Source organism: Manis javanica, chromosome 1, assembly GCF_040802235.1.
Source record: "Manis javanica isolate MJ-LG chromosome 1, MJ_LKY, whole genome shotgun sequence".
Lineage (NCBI taxonomy): Eukaryota > Metazoa > Chordata > Mammalia > Pholidota > Manidae > Manis > Manis javanica.
In genome coordinates this window covers 217,532,536-217,553,447 of record NC_133156.1, presented here as the reverse complement: position 1 = coordinate 217,553,447, position 20,912 = coordinate 217,532,536, and the positions used below count along the sequence as shown (strand labels likewise).

The following is a 20,912-nucleotide window of genomic DNA, read 5'->3' as shown; positions in this document are numbered from 1 at the left end:
GAGTTGATAAGCATGACTTTATGAATTATGTAGAAAATGTTTGCTATTCATTGTCAGTTTGCATAGAAGAGTTAAAAAAAAGTGAGTTGGTTATAAGAAAAATAGCATTTCACTGAATCAAAAATGCCTTTGTTTTTACCAAGATGAAAGACAGTGTCAATTAAACTATGATACATTCTCATTCTCTTCTTATCACTTAGAATTTGTATTTTAACTTAATTGAATATGCTGTCTTAATCTTATTTAGACATAGTTGTAACACCAGTATTAATATATTTGTATAGGCACAGGCAAAGACAAACTGTGTTATGACTGCACTTTACTAATAGCAGTAGGAAATTGGCACTGTTGTAAAACACATCCCAATTTCAAAGACTTTAAAATACAGGGGAAAAAATATGTCTGAACATCCATGAAATACACATGAAATCCATGAAATACCACACACAGTAGATCTGAAACCTTCAGAAGGAACTGTAACTGGTTTTTTTAAAGATAATATTTGAAAATAATATTAATGTTTTTTGTAAATACTATGACTCCCCATGATATTAGTTGGGGTGATATTTTATCTTGAAGCAGTATTAGTAGGGAAATGCAGATATTTTAATTCTTTTTTTTTGTCCCTGTGTTTTCTTTCAGGTGAACAGTGTGAAAGAGCTAGACGCCTTCAGGCTAAAATGATGACTAATTTGGTTATGGCCAAGGACCGTTTACAACTTCTAGGTATCAGTTAATGAATTGTATAATGGGAGTAAGATTTATTTGAAAATGTATATTCAAAGAAACTTTAAATGTAGAATGAAACTCTAAATGTATGTAGAAATAGATCACTGATCTTGAAAATGTGATCTAGGCTTTTTTTAACTTATAGAAATACCTTTCATATACAGAATAGAAGAGTATAATGAAATTCTTATCCATCACTCAGCTTTAATAATTGTCAACGCATGGTCAGTCCTGATTTATCTGTACCAGGGGCTGGCAAACTAAAGCCCTTGGGCTAAACCCAGTTCAGTGCCTATTTTTGCAAGTTAGCACACAGCTTCTCTTATTCCTTTATATATTATCTGGTTGCTTTCATGCTATAGTGACAGAATTGACTAGTTAATACAGAGATCATATAGCCCTCAAGGCCTTTTAACATACAGTTTTAAAAATTATTTTACTATTTACTATTTGGGTATTTACATAAAATTTTGCCAACCCTACTTTATATCCCAGCCCACTTTCCCCCACTTCATATTATTTTGAAACAAATTCTTGACATCTTCTTATTTCATTTATAAGTATTTCATAGTGTATCTGTAAAAGATAAAGATGCTTTAAAAATAAAATTGCCTAAATACCATTATCATACCAAAAATATTTAATATTAACCAATGAGGCCCAAAAAGGTCAGTGTCCAAATACAATTTATATATAAGGTAAATAATGTCCATTTTCTCATAATATCTTACTATTTTTTATAATTAATTGAATAAGGATCTCAAGAAGATCCATGCACTATGTCTCTCTTAATATATAAGTCCCAACTTTTTTTGTTTCTCTTGCAATTTATTTGTTGATGAACTAGAATTTTGTCATGTGGTTGACTTATGCTGCATTCATTTCCATGGTATCTTTTAATATTTTCTTCTGTTCTCCGTGTAAATGGATAGTTGGCTATAGAGCCTCAACTGGAGTAGAAGTTGGTTTTTATTTTTTGATAAGACTACTTGTTAGGGGCTTATGTGTCTACCCATCAGCAGTTCCTACGTCTTGTGATATTAGCAGCAGTTGATGACTGATATCTAATGATATTATGATTTTGTCATTCTTTTTGTATTCATCAGCTGGAATAGGCCTATAAAGAGAAACAACTCATCTATTTGATGAGATAGATTTTAAAGATATATTCTTAAGGTAAATCTACCCCTAAAATAAAGAGAAACCAAAACCCACCATTTTTGGGTGGTTCTCCAATAGCTTGATGTAAGAGAAACAGTAGATAACTTGGTAAACAAGCAGATCTTATTTATGTGTTGCTCTTTGATTTGTGTTAAGTTATTTAGCATGCCTGGGCATATTTTTTTCTAATTAAAGTATTATTGATACACAATTTTACATTGGTTTCAAATAAACAATACAGTGGTTCAACAGTTACACATTATTAAATCATCACCCTCTCTTGTGTGAATACTATCTCTCAAAGAAGTAAGATGTTACAGATGCATTGGTTGCATTCTCCATGCTGTACTACCATCCCTGCAACCAACTTATATTGTGATTGCAAATTATTGTGCCCCTTTAACCCCTTCACCCTCCCCCAGCCACCCACCCCAACCCCTCTCCCTTGGTAACCACTAGTCACTTCTTGGTGTTGGTGAGTCTACTGCTATTTTGTTTCTTCTGTTTTGCTTTGGTTTTATACTCCACAAATAAGTGAAATCATATGGTATTTGTCTTTCTCTACCTGGCTTATTTCACTGAGCATAATACCCTCTAGATACATGCATGTTGTTGCAAATAGGAGCTTATATTTTCTTTTTGTGGCTGAATAATACTCTATTGTGTATATGTACAACATTTTTTTAAAGTAAGGTATCATTGATATACAATCATTTTTTATTTTTTTATTAAGTCATTGATACACAATCTATTTTTAATTTATTTATTTTTATTAAAGTATCCTTGATATACACTCTTATGAAGGTTTCACATGAAAAACATTGTGGTTAGTACATTCAACCATATTATCAAGTCCCCCCATACCATTTGAAGTCACTATCCATCAGTGTAGTAAGATGCCACAGAGTCACTACTTGTCTTCTCTTTCCTACACTGTCTTCCCGGTGACCCCCCTACATCATGCATACTAATCATAATAGCCCTCAATTCCCTTCTCCCTCCCTCTCCACCAGCTGCTCCCCACCCCTCCCCTTTGGTAACCGCTAGTCCCTTCTTGGAGTCTTTGAGTCTGCTGCTGTTTTGTTCCTTCAGTTTTGCTTTGTTATTATGCTCCACAAATGAAGGAAATCATTTCATACTTGTTTTTCTCTGCCTGGCTTATTTCATTGAACCTAATACCCTCTAGCTTCATCCATGTTGTAGCAAATGGTAGGATTTTTCTTTTTATCGCCGAATAATAATTCCATTTTGTATATGTAGCACTTCTTGTACCACATCTACTTTATCCTTTCATCTATTGATGATGTCCAAGCCTTTTTATCTCATATAATACTAGGCTAATAGATATTTATCTTACTATATTCGTGACCATTGAATTTTTGAAAGAACGTTACCATAGTAAGTGCTCAAAATGCCAGTTTTTGTTCATGTTCTTCCCTGTCTGTAATCTCCCCACCTGCTTTTGTGAAAACATATATTTACACATGCATACATATGTATTTTACTCATTCATTCATTCATCATTCTTATATGGTCCATTGTATCTCTAATAAGTTTTTTGCCCTACATTGTTGAAAAAGAAACCCTTACTGTTTCTAGGTCACTAATAAGGTAGTGTTCCTTGGCTTCTGTGGCTGACAGAGTTTGCTTCCAAGTGAACTGCATCAAATAAAATTAAATGTTACATCAAAGTTTATTGTAGTAAATATCTAATTGTTCTAATTGGTACTTGCTATGTGTTTTAGCTATAACACCTTTCAGTATATATACAAGGTATCATATAATGCAGAGTAAGTTTGATTATGGAATATTTTATGAAATGTTTCAAACTGAATAATTTTTTCATCTTTTATTTGAAGTGATATGGTAAAACATTGGAAGCATCTCATCGATTATAGACTTGTCTTTAAATGCAACTTTGTAATTCCTTATTTGTGTTTTTAGAGGAGAGGACAAAAAGTACATGAAGCTAGGCATAAATAGTAAATGTTTGGATGTTACTGTTATCTGTTGTCACTGCTTAAAAGTGCTGTGTGCACATTAGTGAAAGATGTTACTTTAAAAAAGAGGGACAGTAATGGGGTGTGTGGGGGGGAGTTGGTGAAGGGGGGAGCCTAGTAAACAATGTTCTTCATGTAATTGTAGATTAATGATAACAAAAAATAAATAAATTAGAAATAAATAAATAAAAATAAAGAGGGGCAGGATAGAAGGCATCAATATACTTTTGTCAAGTCAGCCTGGGAGTATATGTACGCCAAAAACACTGAAAAAGAGTTGTGCACAAGTGCATAGTAGAGCATATTTGTGTATTATGTGCTGATTAAGAAATAGAGCTTTTCAGAATTGGGATGCCTGAAAGGAATCTAACTGGGATGGATGTAATACTGGGAGTGTCAGACTGGTTTGAGAGGTTGCAGTCTCTATGATCAAGATAGGAAGAGTTCATACATATATTATGATCTTCATTTTAGTGATAGTATAATCTTCAATTTAGTGATAGTAAACCTTAGAGCAAAGCTTAACTGTAAAACCTGCCGTGGTTGACAAGATAATTTTAGTATCAGCATCTTGGTATACCTGGTTACCTGGTTGTTACCCTTATTATTATTATTATTATTATTTTTTTTTGAGAGGGCATCTCATATTTATTGATCAAATGGTTGTTAACAACAATAAAATTCTTTTAGGGGGGTCAATACTCAATGCACAGTCATTAATCCATCTCAAGCCTAGTTCTCTTCAGTCTCCAATCTTCTGAAGCATAACGAACAAGTTCTTACATGGTGAACGAATTCTTACATAGTGAATAAGTTCTTAAATGGTGAACAGTACAAGGGCATTCATCACAGAAACTTTCGGTTTTGATCACGCATTATGAACTATAAACAATCAGGTCAAATATGAATATTCGTTTGATTTTTATACTTGATTTATATGTGGATCCCACATTTCTCCCTTTATTATTATTATTATTATTATTTTTAATAAAATGCTGAAGTGGTAGGTAGATGCAAGATAAAGGTAGAAAACATAGTTTAGTGTTGTAAGAGAGCAGTTGTAGATGATCAGGTGTGTGCCTGTAGACTATGTGCTAATCTGAGCTAGAAAAGGGCAATAAAACATCCATGGATGCAGAAGCTTTCTCTCAACACAGGGGGGGGTGAGGTTCTAAGCTTCACCACTGTTGTTCCCCAATTTCTCACCCGATGGCCTCCCTGTGACTGTGCCTGTCTTAGGTTGTTCCTCCCTTGAGGAATCTTACCCGTCTCTGGCTAACCAGTCACCTTCCGGGGCCATACAGGGAAATGTAAAGTTGGTGAGTGAGAGAGAAGCCATATTGTTTGCAAAGGTTAGCTTTTTACTTCTTTGCAGATTTATGCCCTGTGGCTTCTATGCCCAGCACTTGTCTCGAGGTATCTTTACCACCTGGAGGAATTATGATACTCGGTAAATTCGATATGAGGCACGAATTCTATTGAAGGGTTGTAATTAGGAAGGAAGAAGAAAAGCTATAGAGGTAGCAGATGGAAGAAAACATGGGAGGATTGATTATTTCTTTGACATATCTTCTTGTAGAGTACCTTAAGTATGTATAGGTTTTAAACTACTAACTAACTTGCGCACACATATTAACATAATAGGAATACGGTGACATAAACAAAGCAAATCTATAATTACCAGCCATCTCCAGTGAAGCCAAGAAAACCATTTAGGCACCCTAGGCATTTGTGAAAATTAGTCTATGATATGATGGATATTGTCCAACTGTTCTTGAACAGTCTGAGAGAAATCAGACAAATTAAAGCAACCCATTTCTGGGATCTGTTCACATCCCATATGTTCTTTTAACTGTAGATAGTCTATAGTCGTAAGATTTTGGAGCGCTACAACTTGCACCCCTCCCACCTCCTGATTGAGTTCCAACAGTACAGATCCGGTCAAATTCGTTGTCTCACTGTATGCACATGCCAGCCTAGACATCTCCCTCCCCATTCCAATGGCAAGTCCAGGAAATGGTGGGGTGGACGCAGCCACAACCGCAGCATCGCCCGGATCCCTGTGGAGGCTTTTTGATGATCATCCCCTATTATTTTTTTAATTTAGCTTTATTCAGTGCCCATTTATTAAGTTCTTACTACATAACAGGTACAGTGCCAAGGGATATAAGCTGAATTATCAACTCCACAAATAGTTATTGGGTGAATACCATGTTCTAGGTACTTAGGATATAGATAAGGATCCCTTTATAGTTTTTTTGGAGGGCTGAAAGGGTTATACCCAAGTTTATTTCCACAATGGCAGATCAGTCACTAGAATCCTGTCCACTTAGAGCAAGTCTGCATGCAGCAAGCTGGTCTCTGCCTCTGGGCCTCTCTACCCCTGCAGCTGTCTCAGTCTCTGTCCTCAGCGCTGCCACAACTCCAGCGTCTGCTCTCCTGCAGACTTGCAGCTGTGCAGCAGCTGTGCCACTGTGTCACCCAGAGCACTGGGTGGAGCTCTTTTTATAGAGTCAGTAATGATGTATTGCCCACATGTGTGTAGTGAGCAAGCCAGCCAGGGCCAGGTGATAATCCTGGCCACAGGAACCTTCACTTTATCCACAGTTACCCCTTCACAGTTTCTATTCCAGCAGGGGAAGACTGACAGTAGACAATAAACTTAAAAAACAAATAAGTTATATAGTATGTTAGAAGGTAATAAATATATGGAAAAATGGGAAAGTAAAGCAACAGTAAGGGGGATTAGGAATGGACAAGAGGTGGTTAGGGCTTTTAAGTGTTAAATAGGATGGTTAGGGCCTGCCTCTTTGAGAAGTTGACATGAATTAGCCATGCAGGTATCTGGGAGAAGAATGGTTCAGGTAGAAGTTAAGAGCCGTTGCAAAGCCTTAAGAAAACTGACCTGCTCTGTTGGAGAAGCAGCAAAGAGTTCAGTGTACCTCAGTAAGGACAGTGTCCTAGAGATGAGATCAGAGAACTAGTGGGGGCAGATCTCATCACAACATGTAGGTCCTTATCATTTTCCATGAAGAGTTGAGCTTTTGGTACATGAAATGGGGAGCAGTTACAGGATTTTTAGGAATGGAATGACATAATCTGACTTAAAAAATTTAAGTCTGGTTGGTAATGTTGCATAGAGACTCCAAGGGTAGAACTAGGAGAACAAGTAGGACCACTATTGCATCAAGCTAGAAGAAAAATGGTGGAAGCTTGGACCAGGATGATAGCAGGAGAAATAATGACACATGGTTGGATTATGATTATATTTTTATATTTTAAGGTTGAGGGAACTGATTATTGATAGGCTGGATAAAATGTTTCTCTTAAGGCTATCATTATATAGTGGGGGAGGCAGATGCATAATGGAGATATACAGTTATTTTGTAAGGGTGGGAAAACAGGTATCTGAGAAATATTCCTGGAAGAAGTGAAACCTAATGTGGGAATTTAAAAAGATGAGAGCTTTAAAGAATGTTTGGAAATAAAATGTTTCAGGAAGAAATAACAGCGTTAACAAAAACTCGGGCAAGAATAGTATGACAGGGTTTAGTAGAAACATGAATGTGGGATTGCTCAGGCATGAGAGATGTAGGCACATCATGGAGGGTGTTTTTTGTCACATTAAGGAGCTCAAATGCTTATCTATGGGCAGTTGGAACCTGCTAAAGGGTTTTAAGCAGAAGAGTTTTGTGGTAAGAATTTTTTTTAGGTAGATCACTTAAAGGTTTATGTGGGGATTGCATGTGAGAGGATCAAGAAGCGAGGTGCCTGTTTAATTTTAAATTTTGTTAATTAATCTTATACATAACTTTTAGGTGTGAACATTCTAAAAGGAAGCATTAAACTAAGTCTGCTTTCTTTAACAAAAATGAATCAGAGCAGGTTCACAGTAGCAGTGTACTGCCTTTGTGTATGTGTTTCCACACATATAAATCTAAACCCTACACACCTAAAAAACAAGTTCTATGGTTTTTATTCCTTTTTGTTAGTTATAAAAATTAAGGATTTAATTGCTGTTTATCTTTGCTACGTAATGAATGCTTATGTGAACTTTTTGTTATATTTCATTGAAGAGTGTCAATTGATAACGAAATTTACAAATCAGTTTTTTTTTCAATTTATACCTTTTACCAACACAAGTAGTTTCTTTCTCAGTATGGTGATTTAAAGAGTATTATCATTAGGAAAAATCAGATGACCTACCTGTTAACTAAAAACATAAAAAAGCTCCAAGGTATATTGTATCAGCCAGTTCTAGGATACAAAAGCTGTGTAGGACTTTGTGCTTTGTGCAAAAAGGGTAGCTGCTATTTAACCTGTCCCGAAGGCATGTGTGGCTGGACCATCAACCAAGCATGGCGCCTGCTTGTCTGACCTTAGAAATGAAAGTTTAGAAGAGTTAGTGTGTTATGTGTTACATTTTGCATGTATTCATTGACTTTCTAAACTGAAGAAAAGAATCCGTTAATGACTACTTGAAGTATTCTAACAAAATAGGTATGGTAAAAATTGAGCCCCTGTAATGAATGAGTCACAGAGCAGGTACTATATATTACTTTACTTAGTCCTGGAGTCCCTTGGGAAACTGAGGCTAAAGCAAATTCATCCTAGGAAGTAAGTGGTAGAGCAGGGTGTTTGTCAGCTAGCTTTATGGATAACTTTAATGGGGAAAGAGTGCAGCAGTGGTGTAGAGTGGCAAGGAAGCCCTAAGAGCTGCCCTCTCGGCTTCAGGTGCTAGACATACAGACCCAGATCTTGAGAGGATTTATCATATTTTGAAGTGGGGGTAGGGTTGAAATAATTCTTTTAAGACTGATTAATTTTTTAAATAGGTAATATAGGTACATGCTGTGAAATTTTAAAAGTTTAAATATGAAAAGCATCCATCCTGTACTATTCCCCAGCCACTCATTTCCCCTTCCCAGAGGCAACTGCTATTACCAGTTTCTCTCAGTCCTTTTTAGAGATAATCTTCATGTATGTAAGTGTGCACATGTGTGTATTTAAATAAATGGTACTGTACTGTACACCACAGTTCTGCAGCATGCTTATTCCATTCTGCTTTTTTGCCTGACATGTGTTAATATGACTGAATATGGCATTTCCTAGATACTCCTTATAGTTCCCTTCTATGTCATTTTAAATGTTGTTTTCATTTCCTGGAATGTCCTTTGTTTTTATCTTTTCAAATCCTAGCCAACTCAAGCCCACTTCCTCTCTATAGCCTTTTTAGTACTCCCATTCTTATTTGCCATCCAACTCTTAAAAATATATATTTGTGTTTTAAGTTGCCAACCATATTTATTAAGTATCTGGATGGTAGAGACTATATTCATTTCTTTCTCTCCATGCTGTTCTCCTGATACAATGATCTGGGCATATTAGATATTCAGAAAATATTTACTGGTGATAGTGATATGAACTGCTTCCAGTTACTAAACCTGAATAAGGCATTATTTTGAACATAGCCATTCATTTGTTAGTATCTGTTGCTATTTTAAAGTCTTTTTACTAATTATATTTTTTAAGAGAATTTTTTATAAATGCAAAAACCCTTCATCATCTAACAACCTTGTAACACCTTGAATAATTTTCATTTTCACATGTACATTTTACTTTTCCATTGCCTCTTTTTTCTTTTTGTTTATTTTGTTCTTTTTTACTCCCCTCTGTTGCATAGAGAAGCTGCAACCAGTTTTGCAGTTTTCCAAGTCACAAATGGACATCTATAATGACAGTACTAACTTGACTTGCCGCAATGGACATCTCCAGTCAGGTGGGTTTAGGTTAACTAACATGTAAAACATTAAAGCTTGCATGCAAAGTAAAGTCCTACTTAACCTGAAAATGTTGAGTGTTTTTATTGTGGTAGATTTGATTGTGTTGGTTTTCAGAGGGCTATGTTGAAAATACAGTAATCCCTATCATTCATGGTGTATAAACATGTAACAAATATAACCATTCTCAACATGCTTTATTTGCATGTTTTGCAAACTCTAATTTTTGGGATTATAAAATATGAAGGTTTATTTTCCTAAACTATTAAAATATTCTTTAGTTTCAATTGTATTTCCAGTTTTATATATACCAAGTTTTTATTAAATAATGTTTTTTAAGACAGAATATGTAATAACAGTTTTTCTCTGCTGTATATCAATTTTTGTTGCATATCAATTTGCATGTATACTGTATATGAATGTTCTATCATAGTACCTATTAGAAAAAATTTGAAGCTGAATACTGTTATTATTATATTACTATATGATAATATGTATATTATTATTATATTAGAATATTATTGTTATAATACTATAAATATTATTTACTATGGGTAAAATTTGTTTTCCATGAACTTCTGGGTACCAATTCCTATAGATTTTGTGCTGTTTTTTTTGTTCTTGTTTGAATCAGGGAAATCATTTTCTAAGTTCTTTGGCATATTGGCTAGTTTAATTTGACTTTTTCAGTATTAGTTTCAGATCCAGGGCTTAAATTTATTAAATATTACTTTGTTCAAATTGTAGCAGAAAAACCTTACTTTAGACTACAAGACAACTGCTTTATTTATATGTAATGTAAAGCTTTTAAGATTTCAGTAGGAAAGAGATAGTAAGTGGATTTTTATGGACAAAAGAGACTTGGTCATCAGCGCTTTCCACCAGTGCTTCACCTCTCCCTCAGGAGTCCTCACTTTCGTCTTCCAATGCAGTGTCCCATGTCATTGGCTGTATTCCTTTTCTTATTCCTTCTTGTGCCTAATTTAAAATACCATTTCAAGTACAGAGATAAATATTTTACATGTTTCTCGTGAGCACAGCTGTGAGGGGCTGACATTTTCCTAAGAAACTTTTTTAAAAAGCAAAGAAATGTAAGAATTCACCATGTATAGAAATAGTTAAGTTTCCAAAATACAAATCTGAAATCCTTATAATCCAAACAGGATAAATAGCAAAGATTTTCTAGCCCCGAGGAGCTGGTATGCCTTTCCCTTGTTATTTTTATGCTCTTCTACTTCATTCCACCTGTGAGATCCCATTGTATTGTCCTGCAATGCAAAAAAAAGAAAAATAATTTTCTCTTCTTGGGACCCATTAAAAAAAAATCAGACTGTCTTACTTCAAATCCCAGTAATCTATCTGTTGTATTAATTCTGTTTTCTGGTTGAGGGACATACTGACTTCACAGCTAATTCATGCAGCACTGGTGTTTGATACTCATTGGGCCCTAGTAAACTCACTCAGGCCTAGTTTATTAGTGTCACAAACTCCTGGAAGATTCTGTGATGTTTCACTTGGGTTGGTTATATTATTTCTCTTAGGAAATAGTTATGCCAAAATGTACTTATTACTTCCAGTTTTCAACTCAAAGTTAATAGACGTGCAAAGAAATAAGAAATAAGAAAAAAAATGGTGTATAGAAACTGACTTCTGATTGGGCTCAGATGTTGAATTGAACATGCAAAGATTTCAAAGCAGCTATTATAAATATGTTCAAAGAATTAATAGAAAATATGGCATCAATAACAAATCTGCAGTCTTAGCAGATAATATAAACTACACAATAAAAACAATGGATATTCTTAAGTTGAAAAGTACAGTTGCTGAAATAAAAAAAATATAGTAGATAGCCTCAGCAGCAGATTGTCAATGTCAATCTAGACCAATAGAAGTTACCAAACCAGATGACCTCTATATTGTCGGAAAGCAGATTAGTAACTGCTTAGGACCAGGGGCAATAAAAGGAATGGAGTACAAATGGATAGAAAGAAACTTTTGTCTATCATGGTTTTTACCATGTTATCATAGATTATACCTCACAAATTGATTTAAAAATAAATGCTAAAAGGTTTATGGAGAAAAATAATATTCTCCTTCCTACCTTTCTTCTGCATTCCTTACCTTTATTCCTTCTTTGTCTCCTCAAACAATGTTTAATTCATTTTGCTACTTTTTCTTATGCTTCCTAATATATTTTCAGATATTATGCTTATATTACTATTCTTGATTTATCAGTTTTTGGATATGTATTGACTAGTTATTCAGGTGGAAAAAGACTTAATTGTCTTGTGCCACCGTTATGCCTTGTCTCCCAATATATTTATGCTATTTTTAGTTACACTGAAAAATATTGTAATATTATTATGATTTTGTAAATACTGCTTACCCAAAGCCAAATAGTATATTCTAATTATAGTTCCTTTTTTGAGTCTTTTCTCTCCACATTTTCTTTTTCTTGTTCTCTAACTTAATAATTTTTTACTGCTTTTTGTATTTAAATTTGCTTTTTAACTGAAAGACCTCCTTTAGTTCTTTTTTTCTTGTAAAATAATACTATATGCTTAAATATCTAAGCATATAGTACTGATTTTTTTTAATTGAAGTATTATTGATAGAAAATCTTATGTTGGTTTCAAATATACAACACAGTAGTGCAACAGTTAACCCATATTATTACATCCTCACCCCATCTAGTGCTGTCACTATCAATGTAGTTAAGTAGTAGTTCTTTTAATGAGGGTTTGTATAGAGTAAATTCTCTTAGTCTTTTAAATATCTCAAAATACCCTCATTCTTATGAGCAAAATACCTGGATATAGAATTGATACAGGTTAACACTTTTTTTTCCTTCAACATTTTGAACGCACTCCGTTGCCTATGGACCTTTTGTTATTTTTTTTCAGGAAAACTCTGCTGTTATTCTCATTGTTCCTAGTGGAAACTTCTATCCATTTATAGCCTCAGAACTGTATATTTTCTGTCCAAAGAAATTCTTCTCCAGGCTCCCTTTTTCCTCTGAAATGAATGATTTTTGACTACAGGCTAGATAGATCTTGCTTTTCTCAACAATCGGTTTTCTTTATTCACATTTTCTTTTCTGGATTGCTTTCATGCTTCTTTCCTTATGGTTGCTATGCCTTAGTTTCTTGAAAATATGATTCAATACTTCACATTTATTTACTGGAAATCCACCTTGATCACCTTACTCTACTCTGAAGTTCTCATCTTTTGAGTTAAACAATACAAAGGAATTTGATGACAAAAGCAAAACGGCTTTTTGTCTTTTCTACAGGCTGCTCTAATTTGCTGATTTGACATTTTCTTCACAGTAAATATTGTTATTAATAAACACTGATGTTATATAGTAGATAAAAATATTATTTAGAAGCAGTGAAATTTGAACATTTAAGACTCAAATTTATGTAAAAGAGCCTTGTAGGTATGTCATATATCCTCTTAGACTTAATTGAAGGTGTTTTATGTATATTTATATAGTACATAAAATACTTGACTTATTAAAAACCACATCTTTATACCCTTTAGGTTAAAAATTGGTTATTTAAAAAATCTCTTTTGTTGGGCACGGACTGTGTATTTTCTTTTTTTTTTTTTGGTATCATTATAGTACAATTACATGAGCAACATTATGGTTACTATGTTTACTATTATCAAGTCCCCACCACATACCCCGTTATAGTCACTGTCCATCAGTGTAGTAAGATGCTATAGAATCACTACTTGTCTTCTCTGTGTTGTACTGCCTTCCCTGTGCCCTACCAACATTTTGTGTGCTAATCGTAATGCCCGTTTTTTCCCCCCTTATCCCTCCCTTCCCACCCATCCTCCCGAGTCCCTTTCCCTTTGGTAACTGTTAGTCCATTCTTGGGTTCTGTGATTCTGCTGCTGGTTTGCTCCTTTGGTTTTTTTCTTTGTTATTATACTCCACAGATGAGTGAAATCATGTGATGCTTGTCTTTCTCCGCCTGGCTTGTTTCACTGAGCATAACACCCTCTAGTTCCATCCATGTTCTTGCAAATGGTAGGATTTGTTTTCTTCTCATGGCTGAATAATATTCCATTGTGCATATGTACCACATCTTCTTTATCCATTCATCTACTGATGGACACTTAGGTTGCTTCCATTGGCTATTGTAAATAGTGCTGCAATAAACATAGGGATGCATCTGTCTTTTTCAAACTGGGCTGCTGTATTCTTAGGGTAAATTCCTAGAAGTGGAATTCCTGGGTCAAATGGTATTTCTATTTTGAACTTTTTGAGGAACCTCCATATTGCTTTCCACAATGGTTGAACTAACTTACATTCCCACCAGCAGCAGCAGCAGCAGTGTAGGAGGGTTACCCTTTCTCCACAACCTCGCCAACATTTGTTGTTTGTCTTTTGAATGGTGGCGATTCTTACTGGTGTGAGGTGATATCTCATTGTGGTTTTAATTTTCATTTCTCTGATGACTAGTGATGTGGAGCATCTTTTCATGTGCCTGTTGGCCATCTGAATTTCATCTTTGGAGAACTGTCTGTTCAGCACCTCTGCCCATTTTTTAATTGGATTATTTGCTTTTTGTTTGTTGAGATGCTTGAGCTCTTTATATATTTTGAATGTCAAGCCTTTATCGGATCTGTCATTTATGAATATATTCCCCCATATTGTAGGGTACCTTTTTGTTCTATTGATGGTGTCCTTTGCTGTACAGAAGCTTTTCAGCTTGATGTAGTCCCACTTGTTCATTTTTGCTTTTGTTTTCCTTGCCCGGGGAGATATGTTCATGAAAAAGTTGCTCATGTTTATGTCCAAGAGATTTTTGCCTACGTTTTTTTCTAAGAGTTTTATGGTTTCATGACTTACATTCAGGTCTTTGATCCATTTCGAATTTACTTTTGTATATGGGGTTAGGCAGTGATCCAGTTTCATTCTCTTACGTGTAGCTGCCAGTTTTGCCAACACTAGCTGTTGAAGAGGCTGTTATTTCCCCATTGTATGTCCATGGCTCCTTTATCATATATTAATTGACCATATATGTTTGGATTAATGTCTGGGGTCTCTATTCTGTTCCACTGGTCTGTGGGTCTGTTCTTGTGCCAGTACCAAATTGTCTTGATTACTGTGGCTTTGTAGTAGAGCTTGAAGTTGGGGAATGAGATCCCCGCTGCTTTATTCTTCCTTCTCAGTATTGCTTTGGCTATTTGGGGTCTTTTGTGGTTCCATTTGAATTTTTTAACTATTTGTTGTAGTTTGTTGAAGAAAGCTGTTTGTATTTTGACAGGGATTGCATTGAATCTGTAGATTGCTTTAGGCAGGATGGCCGTTTTGACAATATTAATTCTTCCTACCCAAGAGCATGGAAGGAGTTTCCATTTTTTGTGTTCTCTTTAATTTCTCTTAAGAATGTCTTGTAGTTTTCAGGTTATAGGTCTTTCACTTCCTTGGTTAGGTTTATTCCTAGGTATTTTATTACTTTTTATGCAATTGTGAGTGGAATTGCTTTCCTGATTTCTCTTTCTGTTAGTTCATTGTTAGTGTATAGGAAAGCCTCAGATTTCTGTGTATTAATTTTGTATCCTACAACTTTGCTGAATTCAGGTAGTAGTTCTGGTAGTTTTGGAGTGGAGTCTTTAGGGTTTGTTATGTACACTATCATGTCATCTGCAAACAGTGACAGTTTGACTTCTTCCTTACTAATCTGGATGTCTTTTATTTCTTTTTTTTGTCTGATTGCCTTGGGTAGGACCTCCAGTGCTATGTTGAATAAAAGTGGGGAGAGTGGGTATTCTTGTCTTGTTCCTGATCTTAGGTGAAAAGCTTTCAGCTTCTCGCTGTTAAGTGTGATGTTGGCTGTGGGTTTGTCATAAATGGCCTTTATTATGTTGAGGTACTTGCCCTCTATACCCATTTTGTTGAGAGTTTTTATCATGAATGGATGTTTAATTTTGTCAAGTGCTTTTTCAGCATCTATGGAGATGATCATGTGGTTTCTGTCCCTTTTTTCTTTGATGTGATGTATGATGTTGATGGGTTTTCGAGTATTGTACCATCCTTGCATCCCTGGGATGAATCCCATTTGATCATTGAGCATGATCCTTTTGATGTATTTTTGAATTCAGTTTGCTAATATTTTGTTGAGTATTTTTTGCATGTATGTTCATCAGGGATATTGGTGTGTAATTTTCTTTTTTTGTGGGGTCTTTGCCTGATTTTGGTATTAAAGTGATGGTGGCTTCATAGAGTGAGTTTGTAAGTATTACCTCCTCTTCTATTTTTTGGAAAACTTTAAGGAGAATGGGTATTATATCTTCTCTCAATGTCTGATAAAATTCAATGGTGAATCCATCTGGTCCGGGAATTTTGTTCTTGGGTAGTTTTTTGATTACCAATTCAATTTCATTGCTGGTAATTGGTCTGTTTAGGTTTTCTGTTTTTTCCTTGGTCAGTCTTAGAACGTATTTTTCTAGAAAGTTGTCCGTTTCTTCTAGGTTATGCAGTTTATTAGCACATAGATTTTCAGAGTATTCTCTAAGAATACTTTGTATTTCTGTGGTGTCCATCTTGATTTTTCCTTTCACATTTCTGATTCTGTTTATGTGTGTAGATTCTCTTTTTCTCTTAAAAAGTGTGTCTAGGGGTTTATCTATTTTGTTTATTTTCTCAAAGAACCAGCTCTTGGTTTCATTGATTTTTTTCTATTGTTTTATTCTTCTCAATTTTATTTATTTCTTCTCTGATCTTTATAATGTCCCTCCTGCTGCTGACTTTGGGCCTCATTTGTTCTTCTTTTTCCAGTTTCAATAATTGTGACTTTAGGCTATTCATTTGGGATTGTTCTTCCTTTTTTAAATAGGCTTGGATTGCTATGTAGTTCCTGTTAGGACTGCCTTTGATGCATCCTACAGAAGTTGGGGCATTGTGCTTTTGTTGTCATTTGTCTCTGTATATTGCTTGATGTCTGTTTTAATTGGGTCATTGGTCCATTGATTGTTTAGGAGCGTGTTAGTAAGCATCCATGCGTTTGTGAGCCTCTTTTGTTTTCTTTGTACAGTTTATTTCTAGTTTTATACCTTTGTTATCTGAGAAGTTGGTTTATAGAATTTCAGTCTTTTTGAATTTACTGAGGCTGTTTTTGTGACCCAGCATGTGGTCTATTCTGGAAAATGTTCCATGTACACTAGAGAAGAATGTGTATCCTGCTGCTTTTAGGTGTAGAGTTCTGTAGATGTCTTTTAGGTCCATCTGTTCTAGTGTGTTGTTCAGTGTGTCTGTGTCCTTACTTATTTTCTCTGTGGTTGAACTGTCGTTTGGAATGAGTGGTTTGTTGAAATCTCCTAAAATGAATGCATTGCTTTCTATTTCCTCATTTAATTCTGTTAGTATTTGTTTCACATATGTCGGTGCTCCTGTGTTGTGTGCATAGATGGTTATATCCTCTTGTTGGAATGACCCCTTTATTATTATGTAATGTCCTTTTTTATCTCTTGTTACTTTCTTTGTTTTGAAGTCTCTTTTGTCTGATACAAGTACTGCAACACCTGCTTTTTTTCCCCTGTTGTTTGCATGAAGTATATTTTTCCATCCCTCGACTTTTAGTCTGTGTATGTCTTTTCGGTTTGAGGTGAGTCTCCTGTAAGCAGCATACAGATGGGTCTTGCTTTTTTATCCATTCTATTACTCTGTGTCTTTTAATTATTGCATTCAGTCCATTTACCTTTAGGGTGATTATTGATAGATATGTACTTATTGCCATTGCAGGCTTTAGATTCGTGGTTACCAAAGGTTCAATGGTAGCTTCTTTACTATCTAACTATCAAACTTTAACTCACTTACTACACTATTATAAACACTGACAGACTGTATATTTTCATACTATTTTATAGTCTTAAAAAGTTTGAAACCAAAGTAGTTCAGGGCAATTCTTTTTCCCCTCTGTAGAACCTATCCCCAATACCTTTACTGCATTTTGTTTCTTAAATATCTGGCAAATTATTTGTTTCGTAACCTTTTCATAGCCTTCCCCTGTACCCACAAATAAAATTGTTTCTTCTTATTAAAAATACATATTCTTATAAGCAAATGAGAATACACATCAGAAAAAGAAAAAAAAATCTAAATAGTAGTCTTGTCCATCCAGTGGCAACCTCTATGAACATCCTTGTATGTATTCTAATTGAAATCTCATTTTGAAATATTGCTAACATTAAAAAAATAGCAGTAGCTTAGTTTTATAAATTTTCACTGATCTTTATTACTTTTAAGTTTAGTCATAGTTTTCTAACCATGATGATTTTACTTTTTTCTTAATAGAAAGTGGAGCTGTTCCAAAAAAAAAAGATCCCTTAACACACACTAGCAATTCACTGCCTCGTTCAAAAACAGTTATGAAAACTGGATCCACAGGTCTTTCAGGCCATCACAGGGCACCTAGTTGCAGTGGTTTATCCATGGTTTCTGGAATGAGACAGGGACCTAGTCCTTCAACTGCCATTCATAAGGTATTTGGAAATGGTACTTTTATTGGTATGCTTTTGCAAACAGAAAATTTTGAACATAATATGCTTGCTTAAGTTTATTACAAGTACTTTATAATGCCTTACAAAACTTCTGAGTTTCCACAAATTTGAATGTAATTTTTCTTTCTTAAAATTTACAAGGTCAACTTGTTATTGAAAAGAAAATTGTGTTTTCATTCTTTTTGAGCCTAATCAGGCTTTTAATAGTAAGTTTGCTTATCCAATCTGATTTATATAATGCTATATAGTTCATTTTAATGTTGTTATTCTTTTACTTATTTAAATCTCATAAATGTTTTATACTGTTAAATATACCCAGAATTTTGTTACCGTTCTAGCAAGAATCAAAATTATATGACAGCATTGTCATGGGGGCCTTTTAATTTAATAGTACGTAAATCTCTCTGAATAAAATCCTCTATAAATCCACTTTATGTCAAATGTAGTTCTATAGTGAACACCATTTTACCTTGGAGTAAATATACAATTTTGGGGTTTTTGTGTCCTTTTTTCCCACTTTTCCACCTTTAATTCTGTGATCTTTAAGTTTAATTCACTTGTGAAAAGTATAAATATTACATTGTGTTTTCACTTTAAAATTTCATGTCATTGAAGAGTACACCAAAACCAAATAGAACAAACAAACCTTCTACCCCTACAACTGCTGCTCGTAAAAAAAAAGACTTGAAGAATTTCAGAAATGTGGACAGCAACCTTGCCAACCTTATAATGAATGAAATTGTGGACAAGTAAGTTTTGCCATATGAAGTATTTTATTGTACATTTTTAATTTTAAATTTCTCAAAAATGTATCATGTGTGCAGTAGATAATACTTTGTCTAATTTACATACTTAATTTTTATGAGAGTTTTCAGTTACTGTAAATGTAGAAAAAAAACCTTTGCTTTCTTAACTGTAGTTTCACTATTAGGATGAGAATGACTGCATTTTGTAGAGCTTATACTTCATAGTGTAATAACTAAACCCTATTTCTGGTGTGGAGCTAACTGAAACTATGTTTCTTAGTGGTACAGCTGTTAAATTTGATGACATAGCTGGTCAAGAGTTGGCAAAGCAAGCATTGCAAGAAATTGTTATTCTTCCTTCCCTGAGGCCTGAGGTAAGGACTTTGTATTTTCATTTTCCTATAATATCATCCGTTGTTGAATATGTAGTAGCAGTAAAGAAATGTTTAAGCTATGCTAGAATGATTAATAATTCATTTAACACTAAAATTAATGTTTTTGGAAAGAAAAATCAGTAACAGTTGATGTTGAATGTTATTAAAGGAGCGGAGGATGACAGTAAGGGTTCCTAATTCCCAATCCATTTTATCGTTTATAGGAGAAATAGGTAATAGGAAATAATTTTTATATCAAGGTATGAGGGACTTAAAATTAAGCATGCTAGAGACAGGGAAATTAAGATCAAATTATTCTTTAAGTCTAAGTTTGAAGAACAGTTTTAAAAAAAATTATTTTCAAGGTATTAAGTCATCAAAGTAAGTAGGGAGCCAGTGAATGATGGGTGAGGACTTAACTTTCCATCCCATAATTTTAGGTTTGGTAAGGAAATTGGGTAATCATGAAATTGATGATAAATATTTGATTTTCCAGAATTAGCACCATTTTGGATTTTCGCAATTCACAGACTGCATATTTGGTGCTGTTCTGATAATATGGCAAAAAATAAATCTGAGGGTCCACTTCTGGCTCAGTTATTTTTCTTCTTCTTGAACATTTAAGTCTTACAGACCCATTTACAGCATTAGTGAAAATGAAAATAGATTGTATGGTACATTGTAATGAATGTGCTTTTAAATGAATATGTAAATGTTGTATGGCTGTTCCCTGTAGTCTCAGTCATTCTCATACTACCTTCATGCTGTATATAACTCACGAGTGCCAATTATACTGGAACTTACTGAATACTTTTCAATTCTGCTTTCCTTATTTTACTTCTTACTCATTTTAAGTACATGAATCACTGCTTTGATACACTAATTGAAATTTTGTTAGTACGCAAAAAAACTTAGGTAATATTAAAATAGAAAGCATTTGTCCTTATATGAACCACATCTATCTCCTGTACTACCTCAGGCCATGCTTTGGGGAAACATACTGTAGTTTATGTACTGAACTGACTTTTTGCTGGAGTTATAGAAGAGTAGTAAATGTAGCCGAATAAGTTATGACAAAAATGCTAGTTGAAAGGATTCATATTATTGTAGACCTGAAACGGATCTTACTGAACATCTAACCCTTTTGTGATAAACTAATCCTAAAACCTAAATTACTTGCTCAAGATTGTAGTTAAGTGGTAGACCTAGGAAATGAAATAAAAATAAGATACCTAGATTAAGTTTAGGACTGCTTCCTCCTCAGTGCTGTAGATGCCCCTAATTCTTAAGTGTGGGTTTTAGTATTTATTAAGTGCCATGCTTTTTAGTGTACAAAAATATATCTAAAATTGTAAAGGTAAGTACTAAGGAAATAGTTGGACTACACTCAAAGTTATTCAGCTTCTTCTTTACCTGTACCTTTAGAGAACACAGCTAAAGTGGAAAGTGAGGTCAAACAGCAGGTGAATTTGCATTTTAGGCATATTTCCATAGTAGTGATATAATGTGCACTTAAGCTGGAATAATATGGAAATGTTAGTTGAAAGTTATTTCAAATAAACTTAAATAACCTCAGGAAAGGCAGAAACCTCAGTAGATGAGGTC

The 20,912-nt window shown here is 34.4% G+C and overlaps 1 protein-coding gene across 2 annotated transcripts in view; it reads left to right on the top strand.

Moving 5' to 3' along the window:
- The window catches only part of SPAST (spastin), a 72,170-nt gene that overhangs the window by 28,854 nt on the left and 22,404 nt on the right, over window positions 1-20,912 (top strand). For both annotated transcript variants that reach the window (XM_037009384.2, XM_037009383.2), the window contains exons 3-7: window positions 643-726; window positions 9,574-9,669; window positions 17,982-18,169; window positions 18,803-18,936; window positions 19,214-19,307. In XM_037009384.2, coding sequence (XP_036865279.1) covers window positions 643-726; window positions 9,574-9,669; window positions 17,982-18,169; window positions 18,803-18,936; window positions 19,214-19,307 — 596 coding nt within the window. The remainder of the gene's footprint in view (window positions 1-642; window positions 727-9,573; window positions 9,670-17,981; window positions 18,170-18,802; window positions 18,937-19,213; window positions 19,308-20,912) is intronic.